This window comes from Panthera onca, chromosome B1 (assembly GCF_046562875.1).
Source record: "Panthera onca isolate mPanOnc1 chromosome B1, mPanOnc1 haplotype 2, whole genome shotgun sequence".
Taxonomy (NCBI): Eukaryota; Metazoa; Chordata; class Mammalia; order Carnivora; family Felidae; genus Panthera; species Panthera onca.
This window is the reverse complement of record NC_138342.1, coordinates 3,979,980-4,000,042: the sequence shown is the minus strand read 5'-3', so window position 1 is coordinate 4,000,042 and position 20,063 is coordinate 3,979,980. Positions and strand designations below refer to the sequence as shown.

Here is a 20,063-nt window from a genome sequence, read left to right as displayed (position 1 = left end):
TACCGAGCGCGCCGCGCCCTCTGCGGCTCGCCAGGCCTCTCGAGTCCAGCCGTGTGGTGTTCCCGAGGGTGGCTGGGCTGCAGGCTGTGTATGCGGCCTGTTGCTGGACGAGCTGGTTAATTTCCGGTCTCGGGCTGTGACCGCGTCGCAGGACAGAACTTGGGGCATCCATCACCCCGTACACACAAGGACGTCGATAGACTAGCTCCCCAGGAGTGGGAAGGCCAGGCCAAGGGGTCGGCGGGCTGTGGTTTTGTTACTGGTCATGCGTTAGCTTCACCGAGGGTGTGTCCTTTATGCCGCCACCGGCCGCGTGTCCCGGGTCCTGGAAACAGGCTCCTTTGTGAGCCAGCTCTGCCTACCCCGGACTGGCATCCTTCCAAATGCAGGTGGAGACTGACCCCAGGGCCCATCGTGGCTGGTCTGGTGGGAGGTCCCCATCCTGAAGATGTGACCCCAGGGTCATCCCTGCTGTTGGCTGCGATCTCTCCCGTAGGACAGATGAGGACACTGGGGCTCAGGGCCCGAGACTCAAGGCCCGCAGGCCTCACGCCAAGGCCAGCCAGCAAGCTGCCATCTCACAGACGTGCCCTGGCCAGGCCGCCCCGGGAGCCTCCAGGAGGGACTCTGCCAGCACCGATTTGCATGGGAGGGAGGTCATCCCGATGTCCCTCACCCTGTCTCACTGCTGGCTGTAAATCGGCCTCCTTGTCCAGCGTGGGATGTTTGCGTGACTGACGAGCCTGTGCTGAGAGTCACGACCTCTCGGTAGGACCAGATCACGGACCTCATTCCGTTAAAATTTCTTTAAATGTTTATTTCTGAGGGAGAGAGAGAGACAGAGCACGAGCAGGGGAGGGGCGGAGAGAGACACAGAATCCGAAGCAGGCTCCAGGCTCTGAGCTGTCGGCACAGAGCCCGATGCGGGGCCTGAACTCACGGATGGCGAGATCATGACCTGAGCTGAAGTTGATGCTCAACCGACTGAGCCCCCCCAGGAGCCCCATCCTCATTCCATTTAAGTAGGCTGTGCCCTGTCCCTCTGGACCCAGGGGGGCGTCCCCTGAGAACAGGTGCAGCCACAGAGCTCTTTTCCTTGCAGAGGACAAACTGGTCAAGTTCCCAAGTCCCTGTGACTGTTCGGGTGGTTTTTCTTTTCGGTAATGGAATAGAAGTGATCCCCCCCCCCCCGCCGCCCCCCCCCCCCCCCCCAGTGACTTTGGTAATCAGCCCCTTCCCCTGGCACGGGGACTTTTCCCTCGCTTTTTTAGACGAGTGAGTGGAGATTCCAGGGAACGGAGGGTTCGCCCAAGCAGGGGGCGTGACCACTCTCAGGGCTGGTGAGTCCGCAGTCGGGAGGCCTCTCCTGCTGGGGCCTCTCTGAGAATCTTGTCCCTATTGGACGGGGATGTAAGCTGTGTGGCTGGACCGGCCCCCACAAGGGCACACCCAGGAGGGTGCCTTGGCACACAGCTCAGGACAGGAGCGTCCCTTGGCGTGTGTGGGTGTATGTCCCAGCCTCTCCTGAGGTTGTACGCAAAGATCCCTGCATAACCTTCTACCCTTTCTGCGTGTGAACACGCATTCCTAGACCGTGAAACACGCCTTTGTGGTTCTCTCTGGAGCATCCTGGAGGCCTGCGTGCAGGGGGAATGCCATCATCTGGTGGGATCAGGGGACAGCGGTGCCTGTGGCTGCTGGGACCCTGGCGGCTTCCTCTCTGTGGACCCTCACGCCTGCCGTATGGAGCAAAACAGACTGTTCGTTGGATGAATACTTGAAGTCACCACAAAACATCTTACCCTCTGCCTTCTTTCCCGACCTCCCTTTTCTCTAACACTTGAGGCCTCGTTTGTTCTCTGTGTTCCCACATCGAAGGGCTAGCTGTCTGCTGTTGCAGCCATTGTTTTATCTCTTGGTTCCTCAGTTTGTTCATCTGTGTGATGGGCACAGTTGGCACATGCCGAGAGGCCTTGACCTCCTTCCTGGCCTCAGCATCTCTCCCGCCAGGAGGCAGTGCGTCGTGGTGCAGAGAGCCGGGAGTGGCATTCTGCAGGTGCCCCCGGTCTGGAGCCTTCCTCTCTCTGGGCCTCAGCCCTCGGTGGGCTTCTAAACCCACGTGTTCTGGTGTTGTGCGATGATACAATGTTGTACACGTTCCCGCGTCAACTTTTGCACCTGTGAAAGTGGACAGGTGGGGTGGGAACGGGGAGAGCCACACCAGGAGTCATTCCTGGCTTTTTGGAGCCAGTTAGCCACCGATTCATTCACTGGAAAGTTATTCATCAGACTGTCACTTTGTGCTGGGACTTGGCTAGGCTCGGGAGAAGGTGCTGATAGAGGTGGCCTTGGTTCCTGCCCTCCTGGAGCCCACAGCCTCTGGGGGAGGTTTCAGGGGGGGTGGCTTTAAGAATGAGCGGAAGGGAGGCAGAGCAGAGGGGCGGGAGGAAGGCAGAGGTGCAGGAACGAGCATGTACAAAGGCCCTGGGGTGACTGAAATTCACGGTGGTGAGTGTGTGCCTGAGGGTGGAGTGTGTTTGTTGTTGGTTAACAGCTGCATGAGGATGGAGAGAATGGGGCCCTCTTGCGTGCTAGAAGGAAATTCAGCTTCTGATGGGAGTGAGCGGATAGGGACCCGGGGATCCGCCAGTGCGGTTTCTGAAACGTCGACGTTAAAAACACGGATTCTGAGTCAGCAGGTCTGGGGTGGGGCCTCACCCAGGTTCTGCGTTTCCAGGGGCTCGTGGGAAGTGTACACGGCTGGTCCCAGGCCCCACTATGAGCAGCGAGAACCTCGACTCACCGTGCCATGGGCCGGCCCTGTCCCGACTGGCCTGGGGGACATCAGTGGGCAGGGGCCCCTTCTGGGGCCTCACAGGCCTGACCCTCACGGGCCACCTCTGCATTTTCCCTTTTTCTGATGGGAAGTTCATTTCTGAGTTGGCAGCTGGTGCTGAATTCTTGCTGCTGTGTGTGTGTGTGTGTGTGTGTGTGTGTGTGTGTGTGCGCGCGATTGATTGACTCCTGAATTGTACTGCGTATTTGTTATTTTTTGGGGATTATCCTTGAGCCCTTGGAAGGCACACAGATATAAGGCTGCTTCAAAATCCTTTCCCACTGGCTCCTTGAAAGGCTTGGGACCTCCAGCCGGAGGTGATCTGCGTGCTTCTAGTCCTGAGATGCCCGTGGGAGGTGACAGTGCTGAGCGCCGCGGGTTCTGGGCGCGGGGAGGGTTCCGCGAAACCCACGCGGGCCGGGCGGCAGTTCAGGAGGCTCCCCAGTCCGCGGGCCGTGCTCGGGAAGGGCTTGTGTCTGCGCTCGTCACTGCACTGCCCGTGGGGCCCGGCTGCGAGCCGACCGCGGGAAGAGGCCTAGCGTTCTGCGGGTCCCTCCAGGGCGTCCTGTCGGCCCCACTGTTGTGACTCACACCCCAGGAAACAGAAATAGCTGACCTAGAAACGTGCCAGTGGCCGCTCAGGGAGAGAGGGCCTCGCCCCCGGGCCTCTGTGCTCTGATTTCAGGCATAGGCTCGTGTGGATGGGCATCGCCCCCTCCCCCGGCAGCCTTGTGGGGTCGTACCCGAATCCGCTCCATTTCACAGAGGAGGAGACAGAGGCTCAGAGGGCCGGGGTCGTCCCAATGCCGCCACACCCTCCTCGTTTGGTTTCATTCCATCCGAGAAGCGTGCCAGCCGTGCAGGGGCACCTGATGAAAGACGATGTGAACAGCGCGGCGAGCACATTTGCAGCTGGCGGTGTTCGTTTTGGTGCTGCGGGCCTCCGTGCGCCCTGGGCGCCGAGACCTCCCCGAGCCAGCCTCGGCCACAGTGGCGGACCCCTGATGCCACTTCAGGGTCCTCGGCTGGTGGCTCCAACCGCAGGGCTGTTTCCACAAGCCCCTCTCGGGAGCTTTGAGGTACAGACCCAGCGCCTCATTTCTAAGTGGATTTTGTAGGCTCACTGGGGGACAGAAGGGCACGTCGGGCGTCCTGGGGGCAGAGACTCACTATCTGGGTCTTGAATTGGCTTGTGGCCTGGGCAGGAGGCAGGCTGCTCGGGGCCCGGGTGGGGGCTCCACTGCCCACGTGAGGGTCTCTGCACGGACTGAGTGTGGACGTCACAGTTTCTTTTCCTTCCTGGGGACAGAGCCCTCGGCTGCCTCTCAGTGGAGGAGCAGGCTGGTGAGGCCACCGCTCCCGTCCCTGGAATAGTGCCCGGGGCCAGTGGGAGCTGGCCCTGGGCCCTGGCTGGGGATCTCTGGGGACCAGGCCTATCCCTGCTGGACCCCCCTTCCCTTCTCTGAATCTGTTTCTCCATTTCTGAAGGCAGGCATTGGAAGCTGTCCCAGGTTCCCATGGGTCCCGGCATTAAATCTGCTGCCTCCTTCCAGCCCCCACCTTGGCCTGGCTTCCTGTCTCCCTGACTCGGGAGACGGGGTTCATCATCTCGGTGGAACTGGGGGTCAGGCAGATACTCTCTTTCCATCACCTCGAGGGGCTGGAGGGGGATTCAAACTTGGGGACGTCAGAGGGGTGGGCATCTGCCTCAGGCCCAGCTCCGCTGTTCACGGGGTCCAATGCGTAGCGAAAACACGCCCCTCGTTGAAACTTCTTTAAGAATTTCAAGGCAGTGACAGCACAGCGTGAAACCAAGCGCAGGTCTTTCTGAATGGGGGGCCCTGGGGGGCTGCTTGGGTCGCACGACATCCCACTGGCCCTGGCTGCCCAGTTGGGGCCACCTCGTGGGCACCGTCACTGGGACGGGGGCGGGCTCACCCCACCGGGGGTCCCGAGCTTGTCCCTTGAGGGTTGGATGGCTGTCGCTGGGGGCCTCCAGAACGGGCCATGTTCTGCACCCTTGGGTGGCGTTTCCTGGGTCAGGAGAGGGTGGCCAGGCAGTGGGCTCGGGAGGGAACCCTAGGCAGCAGGGACTTGTGGGCGGTGACAGTGGCCCGAAGGACAGATTCGGTGTCCTCTCCGGATCTGCTTCTGGGAAGGAGTATTTATTCATTTACTCTCTGACTTGTTCCTTCATTCACTCAACAAATACTGTGAGCTTTCGTTCTGTGCTGAGTCCTGGGAGTTCAGGGTGGAGCCAAGTGGACCACGTCCCTTCCGTGGTGGAACCTACAGCCAGCAGCATCGAGGACAGGCAGGTCTGGGAAGCCCAGAGAGCTTGGCTTCTCTCACCGGGGTCACGGCTGGCTAGACCTGGGTGACGGTGTATCTGGAGAGTCAGGGGGAAGCCCGCCTACCTCCAGGGCCGGGGGGGCCAGGAGTGAAAAGAGGAGACACAGGGTGACCTAGGACCTGCGGGGTCTGTCCTTCTTTGGGCAGGGGTGGCTCTCAATCCTCGTCGGGGCATTTCTGACTGTCCGGAAGGAGTCGTGCGGCCGGGGGGGCTCCGGCAACCTCGGGGCGGGAGGAGACCGTTGGCGAAGGCTGGGACGCAGAAGCCCCAGTGCCCTTCCAGATTCGTCTCCTGCCCAGATCAATGGTTCCTGGCATATTTCATTTCCAAAGCTGTTAGCTGGGACCCCCAGAAGGGCGTGCCATACTTTTCAGTTCTTTGAAACGACTTTCAAAAAGTAATGAAAACGTGGGGCCCTTGTTCAAGCACGTGCGAGAATCGCGGGACAGTATCAGGAGAGCGGACGGTGCAGACCCAACCTCAGCCCGGCGGTTCAGAACCTGCTGGGGTGCTGGGTGCTGTATGCTTTCCCGCAGCGTTTAAGCTCTCTCTGTTTTCTTTTTTTTCCTTTTTGATTAAATTTTTTAATGTTTGTTTATTTTTGAGAGAAAGAGAGAGAGAGAGTGTGAGCAGGGGAGGGGCAGAGAGAGAGGGAGACACAGAATCGGAAGCAGGTTCCAAGCTCTGAGCGGTCAGCACAGAGCCAGACACGGGGCTCGAACTCGTGAACCGTGAGATCATGACCTGAGCTGAAGTCGGATGCTTAACCAACTGAGCCACCTGGGTCTCCCTTTTTTTTCCTTTTTTAAAAGTTTATTTGTTTATTTTGAGAGAGAGAAAGAGAATCCCAAGCACTGTCAGTGCAGAGCCTGACGTGGGGCTCGAACCACAAACCCGTGAGATCATGACCTGAGCAGAAATCAAGAGTAGGACACCCAATCGCCCGAGCCACCCGGGCACCCCTAGGCTCTCTCTGTTTCAGTTCCTTCGCCTGCAGGTGGGGATAATGACAGGAGCTGCACGTGGGTCCCGGGCGTAAAGAGGGTCGATGTGCATGAGCCGAGTCAACCCGCTGCCCAGGGGACAAGCGGATGCCAGCGAGTGTGGGCCAGAGCGTGGCTGCTGGCTCTGGCACCCTCACCCCCACGGAGGGAGCTGGGGGTCTCCTCCTCGTTGTAGGGCGGGGAGCTGAGGTCCACCGGGGCTCAGAGGGGCTGACCCCAAAGCAGAGGCCGCCTTCCGCTGCCCGCCGCAGAGAGAGGGGTGCCTGCCGGGCTCCCCCAGGGCTGACCCCTCTCGGGTGGCTCCTTGTCTCAGCGCCGGGCAAGGATGGCCCCCGGCCCTGGCCTCCGGAGCCCAAACCTCCCGTGGGTTAAGGTGGTGCCAGCAGAAAGATTCTGTCCGTCGCACGAAGGGTAGACGGTGTGTGCTCTTGATGGCAGAGGGGGGCCAGAGCAGGGGAGGAGACCCTCACCCAGGGTCCTCGCCTCCCCTGGCTTCATTGCCTTAGTCGTGTTAGACAGCAGGTGCCGTGCCCAGTGCTGGGACATAAAACGAGACACAGTCCCCTCCCCCGAAGGGCTCATCGTCCAATGTTCGAAAGAGACCCCGTGAGCCGTGCTGGAGGGGAGAGCGCAGGGTCTGGGAGGGTGTGGGGGGCACTGAACCAGAGGAGGGGTCTGGGAGACACCCAAGGTGTCAGGAGTGGGGGCGGGGAGAAGGTCGCAGCATGAGGAACAGCTCGTGCAGAGGTCCGGTGGGGCTGGCGCTCAGAACGAAGGGGGTGGGTGTGAGTGGAGACACCCATCCAGGAGGGGTCCGAACGCCGTGCTGGGGGGTGAGCTCCCCACCCTCCGCGGTGTGTGGGCAGAGCTCAGCTAGCTGGGGCTTGATGAGGATGTTGGCTTAAGGATTTCACCCTGGATGGGCTGGATGAAGCAGACTTTGAGGTCCCTTCCAGCTGTCACGCTCTGGCTCCTCGAAATCCCCTCCGGGAGCAGCGAGGCTATAAAATATAAATCAATAGGTTAAAAATATGCTTGTCTCCTGCTTGTCCAGGCCCTGTCACTCTGCCCGCCTCCCCGGGTCTTCAGAGGATTCCCGCTCGTCTCCGGCAGCCCGAGCGCCTGGCAGGGGAGGGTGGCTTTGTTCCTGAGCGAGAGGCGGGGCTGTCGCGCCCCCGCTGCCGAGGCCTCCGGTCTGCGTTTGATCATTGCTGCCTCCAGAATGCGCGCCGTCCCGTCCCGGCTGGCACCCCCTCCTCGTATCTTCCCTGCTTTCATCGTCGGGCAGGGGAAGCTCAGCCAGACGGTGTCTGGGGCAGCCGCGTCCCCAACACAGAGGAGGCCGTGCAGGGCGGGAAGGAACCAAACCCGGAGCCGGCCAGCGTGGTGACCCCAGATTAACCGGGCTAACGGCTCTGCTGGGAGCCGGTGTGTGGGGGGGGGTGTCCCTGGGGTCCCCCCCCGGTTCCCATGGCAACCGGGAGCAGCTAATAGAGACTGGCAGCGAGCGAAATGAAAGGTGATGTGTGGGAAAATGCACTGGCCAGCGAAGTCGCTGGGGACAGGGCGCTTTTCCCGCCAGGCAGGCCAATCCTCACTTCCTTTCTGTGGTGGTCCATCCGTCCGGGCGTCTGGAGGAACTTTCGGGTGCTTCTGAGCACGTTTATTTTTGTTATTACCTAACAGTTCCCTTTTCTGCACGGGGCTGAGGGGACACGGTCTCGTCGGGGGGGGCCCCACGTGCGTGATGACAGTTGAGGGGCCGCGAAGCAGCGTGTGCCCCGTCGATGATGTGCGGGCCGCCTGCCACCTCGGCCGTCCTCGTGCGCCTTCCCCAGCCCTCTGCTGGTTCCAGCATCATCCAGCCAGCACTGGCAGGAGAGGGGCAGAGGCCCCAGCTTCCGGGGCCTGCCCGTGTGTTGGGGCGGCCCCAGCAGGCGTTCTCGAAGGCCCTGGTGGGGTCGAGGCCCCATCTCCCGAAGCCTTGTCAAACGCGTCCTCTGCCCGGCACTCTGGGACACTAGCTCGGCTGACCCTCTGACCATCGTTTGAGATTGTCTGGGGCCGAGTTTGAAGTTTTCAAGCTGAGGGGTGCCTGGGTGGCTCAGCCGGTTAGGCATCTGACTTCGGCTCAGGTCACGATCTCCCGGCTTGTGGGTTCGGGCCCCGCGTCGGGCTCTGTGCCTGCTTCGGATTCCGTGTCTCCCTCTCTCTCTCTGCCCCTCCTCCGCTCACGCCCCATCTCTCTCTCTCTCTCCGTCTCAAAAACCAACAAACATTAAAACAATTTTTAAGAATTTTTCCTGCTGAGTGCCAGCTACCTGGTGGCCCTGGCAGGATGGGGATGGTCCCCAAGTCGCTCTGAGGACGGAGGGAGGTTGGGAGGTTTCAGGGCGGACACCGGCCTCGTGTGCAGGGTGGCTGGGGCCTCCCGGGGAAGCCGACAGAAAGACCCGGGCCCCTGATGTGTACTGGGTCAGGGAACGTCCCCACATCCCTCTTTCAGAGCCTCGAAACTGGCTGATTTCTGCCTTTGTCTTTCTGTTGCCACCACAGGTGATCTTGATCCTGACGAAGTATTACCACGCCGACATGGGGAAGGTTCTGGAAAGTTCTCTGTGGCGGTAAGTCAAGCCGAGGGCGGGCCTCTCTCCTTGTGCACCTGCACTACTCCCGAGACTGAGGGCTGAGATCCGGACGCCCAGCTGGAGCAGCCCTGTGAGCTGGCGGCCTCGCAACTTCTCTTCGGCTACAAAATGCACGTAGGACACGGTGGAAAGCGACGGCAGGTTTCGGCAGTGGGCACAAACAGCCCCGGAGAAAAGACGGCCCTTTAGAAAGCTCCTTCGCTCTCTTTTCTTTCGGGTTCTCCTCTCCCCCTCCCCCTCCCCCTCCCCCTGCCTTTCTTCCTCCCCGAGGAAGAGGGTCTGCATTTTGAATTCAGGTCAGTGCACACATTCCCTCCGCTCACGCCCTGAACTTCAGACGAGGCTCCTGGAGTCCACCGAGAATGCCGATTATCCTCATTGTCCAGACGTTTTTCTTTCTTCCTGGCTCAGCCGACGAGCTTGGTAAATAAATAACCCAGTGGCGACGGGGGATATCTCTTTCTGTGTGAGATGTGAATTCAGTCCAAGAACATTAAGCGGCCCCTTTGATGTTTTAAACGAGGTGGGAGAGAAGGAGGTTTTGGAGAAATCATTTCGGTTACTATCATCTTCAATATTTACACCTGCTCACCCAGGGAGGGGGAAGGGAGGCTCCCGGGCGGCTGGGGCCGTCGTCTCAAAAGCTGTCCTCTCTCAAAAGCTGTCCTCGGGCCACGATTGTGTTTCCTCCTCGCGCTGCTCGCCACTCCCACATTCCCTGGGTGTGTTGGACCGGTTTGTTTTTCAAGGTGTGTTTCTCAAGTACCAATTAATTCATTCTTTCTATTTGAAATCCGTAAAAAAAACACCTCTGCCCGCTCATCAGGACTCCTGTATGTGTGCAGCCCCCTTGAGTTGATTTATTTTTGGCTTTTGGCTTTGCTTCTGGGGCAGAGGCTTGATGATTCATTCTGTTGGTTCTTGTTGGGGGATTTCCGTGATGCTCTGGGAAGGTGTTGAAATGGTACCTCCAACTGGGTCCTTTCCTTCTTGTACAAGGAATGGGGGCGTCTTGGGGCAGCCGGGTTGGTCACCGGCGGTGCTGATGGGACCAAGCCTGGGGAGCAAGCAAACCACTCGTACTGCCCTGCGTTTTTCTTACCCCTCCAGCCAGAGAGCCTTTCCTAGACAGACGGCTCTTCCCGGCCGTGGATTCGCGGGTTCGCCCTGCAGACCGCCCCCCCCCCGCCCAGCCCGCCCCCCAGTCCTTCTGTCGGCCTCAGGGAGAGGGGTCAGCATCCTACAAAGAGGACAGCTGGTTTCCTGCCACGCTCCCCCTCGTCATTTCGTCTTGTGCCTTGAAGCAGCTCACCCCCGAGGAGAGGTCCGAGGCTTGCTTTCAAAAGTCCCGCTCAGTGTGGCGGGGAGGCAGCTCGGCATTTGGGATGAGAGTGGACCATGGCGTGAGCGCTAAAGCTTCCGCCACCTCTCACTGCGGCCCTCTGAGGGTTTCAGGGCGAGGCCCTGGGACGGGCTGGCCCATGGAGGGCGTTGTCTCTTGCTAGGTGGATGGTCCAAGGAGGTCCCCCCGGGGCTGCAGAGTGAACAGGGGCACTTGGCTCTTCTCTTGCCTTGAATTCTGGGCAGCATCCCATAGTAGCCGCCTCGCTGGCCCCAAATGCCGCACACCAGCCGCGTCCTGACGGGCGGGCAGGCTCTCCCTGCACGGGCCGCACTCGCTGACCATCCGGAACGCCCGGTTTCCCTTGCTCCCTCCAGCATCTCCGTGGGCTGCGCTCGGAAACGGGAGGTCATAAATGTTGCTGGAACAGTCCTTCCCGGTGCCATCTGTGCCCACAGGACAGAGCTGTGGGGTATACGTAGGGCTTGCTGCCCACCCTTATGGGGGACGCGGTGGGGACGGGTGGATCTGGGTCACCCCGTGGCACGGGGGCCGGGAATTTTTGCTGAAGGGCTCCAGACTCCCGATTCTTCAGACGTGGCTACAGCAGCCGAGAGGGAGGCCAACCACCCACCTCAGGGCTGCTCCAGCGGGGGGGACTCTGTCCGCTCTGTCTCCGCCTGGGAGAGCATGAGGGCCCGGCGAGGTGACACGAAAGGTCCCCAGAACGGTACACGGTCTCGATTTAGTTTTTCTCCGAAGCAGATCAACAGACCAATTCTCCATGTTCTTTCTCATCACTGTCTCTGCGCAGGCATTTCCTCTCCTTTATTAAAAATACACGCAAAGGCGTTCGTCATGTCAGGAAGGATCACCCCTGCCCCACCCATTACTTCCGGCGTGGAGCCATTATATCCTCTGTGTATCTTTCTCTCGCGGACGTATTTATATAGTCAGACGTGGAAGAAAGTTCTGCGTTCTCCTTTCTTCACGCATCTGTTTCCAGTTTCTCGAGGTTGGACCGCGTCCGCATCAGCGCTTCCTGTGGCCGCGGACTAGCCCTTGGTGGGTTCGTTCTGACACGGGGCCACGCTGCTGCCGTAAAAAAAATGTAGGCGTGTGGTTGTCCTTCGCCTTCTGCTCTCTGGGCAGAAGCCCGGGGGGTAACGACCGAGCCGGAGAGTGAGCGGATGGCCGGCCGGCCCACTGCAGGCCCCCGAGCGGGCGGCACTCTGGCCCGCACCGTCTAGGCCCCAGCGGCCGCTCCCGTTTGAGTCCCTTTGGTTCCCGGGGAGCATGAGCAGCGTCTGTGTTCGACTGCCAATCACGTTTTCCTCGTGCGAGCATTTTCAGCCCACGTCCCTCTATCTTGGCACTCGCGTGAGTGTCTTTAGAAGTGGAAAGGTTGCCACTGGTCTTGCGTGGGGATGCCACCCCGCCTCCGTCTGCTGGTCAAGGCCCACGTGGATGGGGGCTGACAGAGCCCGTGCGGATTAGCGACTCACTCGGTGGGCGCGCCCTGAGCCTCCCCAGGGTTCTCCTGTGCGGTCCCCGTGAATCCATTTTTAAGGACAGGTATGGTATTTACATTCTGGAAATGGCTCTCTGAAATGTGAGCCGAGTGCATTTTTAATTGTCCTGCATTTCAGGGGCCCCCTGTCACCCCGTCCGGTCTTCAGGGTGGGGCCGTGCCCTCCACTCTGGGGAAGGGGCACCGGGAGGGAGCGAGGCTGCCCCCCACCCTCCAGAGAGCGTCCAGTTGGCTTCAGAGCCGGTCCTGTGCGGGCACCTCCCATCCTGGGTTCCCAGGGCTGATGGCAACAGGAGGAACACACTCACCCAGACCAGCCTGCCTGACGCTTGCCCATGTCCAGTCTGTGCAAATGTCCTGGGGCTGCTGGAAGGAAGGACAAAAAGTAGGGATTTAAAGGAACAGGAATTTGCTCTCTCATGGCCCTGGGGGCTAGAGTCTGAGATCAAGGTGTGGGTGGGGCCGGGCTCCCCCAGGATCCTTCACGCCTCTTCCAGCTCCTGGGGTGGGGGTGGGGGGACATGCCAGTCCCTGCCCCCAGCTTTGGCTTCAGACGGCCTCTTCTTTGTGTGTCCGCCCTGTGTGTGTGCCTTATGAGGACACTTATTGTTGCATTCAGGGCCCACCCAGGTGATCCGGGGTGATCTCATCCCTGGAGCTCTGACTTAATGACATCCACAACCACCCCTTTTCCAAGTAAGGCCGTGCACAGACTCTGGAGGTAGGTCGTGGACACATCTGCTTGGCTGTGTCGTTCAGCTCACTGCACGGTCCTCACCCCTGGGCTGCACTGCCCAGATCTGACTTCCCAAATGGCTCTTGCCCCTGTCGCCCCCTCTCCATCCTCACCTGTGTTCCCTTGCTGCCTCTTCATCCTTGGTGGGGTCCTGTAGCCCCTTCCCAGCTCCTCCCCCGCTGCCCCTCACCGCCCCTCCAAGCCTCGCCCCTGCAAGGCCCCAGGGATTTGAGATGCAACACACGCCCACAGTCTTGCCCTGCTCCCTTGTCCCCTGGTGGCCTCCCAAGACCGATACCTGTGCATCCCGCCCTCCTTGTCCAGGTGTAGGGGTGGGGGATCCAGTGGGCAGAGCCAGAGGCTGTGGGGGCAAGTATAGAAGAGCGTGGGCACGCACGGTCCCTCTGAGAGTTGATGTGCGACTTGTATCTACCCCACGGGGGGGCCATAGCGGTTGCGAGGTAAAGATAAAGAGCGTTTGGAATTAAGATGGACAAGATCTGTAAATGCTCCTGTGCCCCCACACCCTGCCTGCAGGAGGATGTCGCCTGGTTCTTCCCCTGGTTCAGGGCTGTCCCTCCAGGTTCCCAGGGGCAACCCTTCAGGGGGTTCCCAGGACACTGCATTATCCATTGGAAAATTGAGACCACTCCCAGGCAAAGGGACGAACGGGCACCCCTGATACAGATCGGAGGCAAAGTCCCCGGCTGGTGCTGCCCGGGCCCCCGCGGCCTGGAGCTGGGGACCCTCAACTGTCTGCTTGATCGGCCCCGTTCCCCGCAGGAAGCCTTTGAGACACTGTTCTCCTAGGTGCCCCTCCGCCCACGACTGTATTTCTGTTGAAGTTCAATGTGACCTGCGCCTTGTACATAAAAACTAAGATCCTTCGCACCCTTTGAGAACCAGTGTTTGCCCCTTGAGGGCAATTTTGTCCCTGGTTGAAAATCCACATCCTGAAGAAGAGCCTCGGCCTGTGCCCGACCTGGGCCCGCATGTGGCCTGGTCTGGGCTACGGCAGGCGCGGCTCCGGTGTCCAGCCTGGGCTGGGTCTTGGGAGGCCCATTTGGTGTCACCACCGCTGAATCCCAAACGGCCGGTGAGGCTCGGCTGCCTCACAAACGCCGTCAGGAAGGTAACTGCAAGCCATCGAGGTTTGAGCCACATGCAAATAGTAGAAAGTGGGTCCTCGGTGGGAGGAGGTATGTAAGGGTCACTTGGAAATCTCTTCAAAACTACTGCCACTCGGGCCATGCCTTGGAAGATGCAGACTCAGTGTGGAGACCCCCCCCTCCCAGGAGCCCCCCCCCCAGGTGAGAGCAGACCCAGGAGGGGTCTTTCCAGCATCGCCTTTCTGGCTTCAACGGTCACTCGGGTCTCCTGGTCTGCATTTCTAACAGGTGGCCACATGCTGCCATCGGGGCTGGTCCAGAGACCACACTTGGAGGAGCCAGGGGGTCGGCTGCTTAGGAGTGAGGCTCAGCTTCCTGCTGTGGCTTCCCCAGGGATCTGGATAAAAGCCACGGTGCCGGGCCCTACCCCACTCCGCAGCCCAGCCCCTCTTGCCGCTCAGTATCCAGCCGGCCTGCTGCCTGAGCCTCCACCATGCCCAGCTTGGTCCCTGTAAGGGGGCTGTGCCTGTTGGGGCTGCCTGCCTGGAATGCGCTCGGCATTGACCCTCAGGTACTGGCCCCTGTGGACACTTAGTCTCAGTATAAACCTCTTTTCTTCAAAGAGGCCACCCCACCTCTCAGTGTAAGTAGCCCCCAGGCATTCTTTATTGTATCTCTCCTTGAGTGTGGGAGTTCTTGGGTATGGTTTATCCCCCTTCGCCCCACCCAGAACATGCACTTATTGGGGATGGAGACCAGTCAGGTCCACCTTGGTGATCACTGGATGCCCAGAACCCATCACAGATCTGCCACAGGCTGGACATTGGATGTATGTGTGTATGTATGGATGGATGGATGGACACATGGATGGATGGATGGACACAAGATGGACGGATGGATGGATGGACACATGATGGATGGATGGATGGACACATGATGGGTGGATGGATGGATAGATGGACACATGATGGACGGATGGATGGACACATGATGGATGGATGGATGGGCACATGATGGGTGGACGGATGGATGGACACATGATGGATGGATGGATGGACACATGGATGGATGGATGGGTGGACACATCATGGGTGGATGGATGGACACATGGATGGATGGATGGACACATGGATGGATGGATGGGTGGACACATGATGGGTGGATGGATGGATGGACACATGATGGGTGGATGGATGGATAGATGGACACATGATGGATGGATGGATGGATGGACACATGGATGGATGATGGATGGATGGACACATGATGGGTGGATGGATGGATAGATGGACACATGATGGATGGATGGATGGATGGACACATGGATGGATGGATGGGTGGACACATGATGGGTGGATGGATGGATAGATGGACACATGATGGGTGGATGGATGGATGGACACATGATGGGTGGATGGATGGATAGATGGACACATGATGGATGGATGGATGGATGGACACATGGATGGATGGATGGATGGACACATGATGGGTGGATGGATGGATAGATGGACACATGATGGGTGGATGGATGGATGGACACATGGATGGATGATGGATGGGTGGACACATGATGGGTGGATGGATGGACGGATGGACACATGATGGGTGGATGGATGGATGGACACATGATGGGTGGATGGATGGATGGATGGACACATGATGGGTGGATGGATGGACACATGATGGATGGGTGGATGGATGGATGGACACATGGATGGATGATGGATGGGTGGACACATGATGGGTGGATGGATGGATGGATGGACACATGATGGGTGGATGGATGGATGGACACATGATGGGTGGATGGATGGATAGATGGACACATGATGGGTGGATGGATGGATGGACACATGGATGGATGGATGGACACATGGATGGATGGATGGATGGACACATGATGGGTGGATGGATGGATAGATGGACACATGATGGGTGGATGGATGGATGGACACATGGATGGATGGATGGGTGGACACATGATGGGTGGATGGATGGATGGATGGACACATGATGGGTGGATGGATGGATAGATGGACACATGATGGGTGGATGGATGGATGGACACATGGATGGATGGATGGGTGGACACATGATGGGTGGATGGATGGATGGACACATGATGGGTGGATGGATGGATAGATGGACACATGATGGATGGATGGATGGACACATGATGGGTGGATGGATGGACACATGATGGATGGATGGATGGACACATGGATGGATGATGGATGGGTGGACACATGATGGGTGGATGGATGGATGGATGGACACATGATGGGTGGATGGATGGATGGACACATGATGGGTGGATGGATGGATAGATGGACACATGATGGGTGGATGGATGGATGGACACATGGATGGATGATGGATGGGTGGACACATGATGGGTGGATGGATGGATAGATGGACACATGATGGGTGGATGGATGGATGGACACATGGATGGATGGATGGGTGGACACATGATGGGTGGATGGATGGATAGATGGACACATGATGGGTGGATGGATGGATGGACACATGGATGGATGGATGGGTGGACACATGATGGGTGGATGGATGGATGGATGGACACATGATGGGTGGATGGATGGATAGATGGACACATGATGGGTGGATGGATGGATGGACACATGGATGGATGGATGGATGGACACATGATGGGTGGATGGATGGATGGACACATGATGGGTGGATGGATGGATAGATGGACACATGATGGATGGATGGATGGACACATGATGGGTGGATGGATGGACACATGATGGGTGGATGGATGGACACATGGATGGATGATGGATGGGTGGACACATGATGGGTGGGTGGATGGATAGATGGACACATGATGGGTGGATGGATGGATGGACACATGATGGGTGGATGGATGGATGGACACATGGATGGATGATGGATGGGTGGACACATGATGGGTGGATGGATGGATAGATGGACACATGATGGGTGGATGGATGGATGGACACATGATGGGTGGATGGATGGATGGACACATGGATGGATGATGGATGGGTGGACACATGATGGGTGGATGGATGGATAGATGGACACATGATGGGTGGATGGATGGATGGACACATGGATGGATGGATGGACACATGGATGGATGGATGGGTGGACACATGATGGGTGGATGGATGGATGGACACATGGATGGATGGATGGACACATGGATGGATGGATGGGTGGACACATGATGGGTGGATGGATGGATAGATGGACACATGATGGATGGATGGATGGACACATGATGGGTGGATGGATGGACACATGATGGATGGATGGATGGATGGATGGACACATGGATGGATGATGGATGGGTGGACACATGATGGGTGGATGGATGGATGGATGGACACATGATGGGTGGATGGATGGATAGATGGACACATGATGGGTGGGTGGATGGATGGACACATGGATGGATGGATGGACACATGGATGGATGGATGGGTGGACACATGATGGGTGGATGGATGGATGGACACATGGATGGATGGATGGACACAGGGATGGATGGATGGGTGGACACATGATGGGTGGATGGATGGATGGACACATGATGGGTGGATGGATGGATAGATGGACACATGATGGATGGATGGATGGACACATGATGGGTGGATGGATGGACACATGATGGGTGGATGGATGGATGGATGGACACATGATGGGTGGATGGATGGATGGACACATGGATGGATGGATGGACACATGGATGGATGGATGGGTGGACACATGATGGGTGGATGGATGGATGGACACATGATGGGTGGATGGATGGATAGATGGACACATGATGGGTGGATGGATGGACACATGATGGGTGGATGGATGGACACATGATGGGTGGATGGATGGACACATGATGGATGGATGGATGGATGGATGGACACATGGATGGATGATGGATGGGTGGACACATGATGGGTGGATGGATGGATGGACACATGGATGGATGATGGATGGGTGGACACATGATGGGTGGATGGATGGATAGATGGACACATGATGGGTGGATGGATGGATGGACACATGGATGGATGGATGGGTGGACACATGATGGGGTGGATGGATGGACACATGATGGCTGGTTGGATGGATGGATGGACACATGACGGATGGACGGGTGGATGGGTGGATGGCGACATGGTTCTTAGGAGATGCTCACATGACCTAGAGAACCCTTTACACCTATGAGGCCGTCCTAGGGGATGGGGTGGGGGACAGGAACACAGAGTTGGCTCTGATGCTGTCAAGTGGAGCACGAGGGGACTGGGGGCATCCCCACGCTGGGGAGAAAGTGGACCTTGGCCCACCTTTCCCCACCCCACCTCTCTGCTGGGACTGCCTGCATCCTCCCACTGAGCATGGCAGCCTCAGTCCCGTAGCCCACTTGACGTCGTGCCTGTGCCATCACTGAGCCGGTATGAGAGCCACACCAGCCCTACCTTTCCCCTGGCACATATGACCTTGGGCAGGACCTTCCACAGGGGAAACCTTGGGAATACTGGGGGTGGGCGTGGGTCTCAGGTCTTCTCCCAGAGTGCCTTGCTGGCATCCCCTCCCTTCTGTGGGGTGATTCTCTTCCTCCTATCTTGAATTTAATCATGAAATCTTTAATGTATACATGAATTGTAGAACGTACTGGGTACCATGTGTCAGAGACAGTCTAATCTAGTGCTCACAAAATAATCCAAGCGTTTACTTCCTTCCCCAGCCTCCCTTGTAGTTACTTTGGGGTCATCTGATTAAATTTGGGGGCCAGTGGCTGGTGAGCCACTGAAATTTAGGGCTTTAGCTGTTATCATAACAGAGCCTAGGCTAGCCCAAGACCAATTCCCTGGCTGTAATAGATGTTAATTTTTTCCTGTCTGGGATTTCTCCTCTTCAAGAAATGTCCTGTTACAGGGGCGCCTGGGTGGCTCCGTCGATTGAGCGTCCGACTTCGGCTCAGGTCATGATCTCACAGTTCGTGAGTTCGAGCCCCGCGTCGGGCTCTGTGCTGATGGCTCAGAGCCTGGAGCCTGCTTCCGATTCTGTGTCTCCCTCTCTCTTTCTGCCCCTCCCCTGCTCACGCTCTGTCTCTCTCTCTCTCTCTCTCTCTCTCTCAAAAATGAATAAACATTTAAAAAATTTTTTTAAAAATGGGTAGAAGTGGAGTCATTTCACCTTCTGTAATTTGATTTGTGCTCCCACCTCGGTTTTGGTGATTTCTGCACGTGGCACGTATCATCTGGTTGACTTATGTGTCCCCTGTCGTGGGAGCACGAGGAGTTTTATCCCCCGCATTTTGTGATTCCCACCAGGGCTGCAGCGAGCGCCCACACGTGAGTCTCCAGCTTCCTTCTTCTCTCCCTGTTGCCAGCCTGTCTGCGGAGTGACGCCCGCGTCTCTGAGTTGTCAGACTTTGTATGTCTGTACTCGAGCAGATGTGAGAGTGGAGCCCCCTCTTGTTTTATTTCGCAGTTCTGTGATTCCTCGTGAGGTCGAACATACTTTCCTTTGTTTGTTCACTATTCACGTTTCCTCCCCTGGGATTTACCTGCCTGTGTCTTCTATCTCGTTCTTTTGGGTTGCTCGACTTTTTCTTAAACGCTGCCTCTCCACTGCCAATAGCCCAGGTCCTCTCGAGGACCCTCGATTTTAAGATGCGCGTCCTCTGAGTGCGTCTTCGGCTCCCGCCTGGTGCTGTTCGTTCTTTCCCAACAGCTTCTAAGAGTGTTTCCTCTTAATAATGTTTCTCTTTGCCATGTTATTTTGTGTGCAAGTCTTAAAAGGGTACTTCTGTGGGATGGTGTATTAGTCAGCTATGGTGACAATCATGCTGTGGAATGAGTCACCCCAAACTCGGTGATGTGTACCGTGCACTTATGCTCACACCCCTGGGTTGACTGGTCTGGCTTCCTTGGACGGGGCATGAGGCTGGAGAGCGTGGCCTGGGCCACCTGCATTTGTTCTGGAACCCAAGCTGAGGGGGCAGAGGCCGTCGGGCCGGGTTCTTCCCAGGCACCACCCTGCGGCTCAAGAACCAAGCCAACCCCACAAGCACACTTAAAGCTTCTGCTTCCGTCACGTTTGCTCGAGTTCCGTTGACCAAAGCAACTCGCGGGGTCCAACCCGACACCAACAGGGGACGGGAGAGGAGCGAAGTCAGGGTTTGCTGATTGACAGTTGGAAGTGTCACACAGGTCGTACGTGTTTCCAGAAAATACATGTTTTGTGGTCATAGAAGTCTGGTGAACATTCCGAGGTTGAAAATCACCCGCGTTTCTTTGCAGTAGGACTTTGGGAGTCCCTGCCATGCCAACTCACATCACACATCTCCCGGAAAAGCTTGCGTGGCATTTCTCTATCTCCTCTGAGCCCGTGATCTTTTGTTTTGATTTTATGTAAATGTTATCTCATTTTAAATTAAAATTAAGTTAGTTTTCATTTTATTTCCCTTCTACGTTTTAATATTTACATATTCTCTTA

At 57.5% G+C, this 20,063-nt stretch overlaps 1 protein-coding gene across 5 annotated transcripts in view; it reads left to right on the top strand.

Moving 5' to 3' along the window:
• SORCS2 (sortilin related VPS10 domain containing receptor 2) overlaps positions 1–20,063 on the top strand; it is a 535,095-nt gene that overhangs the window by 250,535 nt on the left and 264,497 nt on the right. For all 5 annotated transcript variants that reach the window (XM_081795485.1, XM_081795484.1, XM_081795482.1 and 2 more), the window contains exon 2: positions 8,750–8,817. In XM_081795485.1, the coding sequence (XP_081651611.1) occupies positions 8,786–8,817 (32 nt within the window). In that variant the 5' untranslated portion in view covers positions 8,750–8,785. The remainder of the gene's footprint in view (positions 1–8,749; positions 8,818–20,063) is intronic.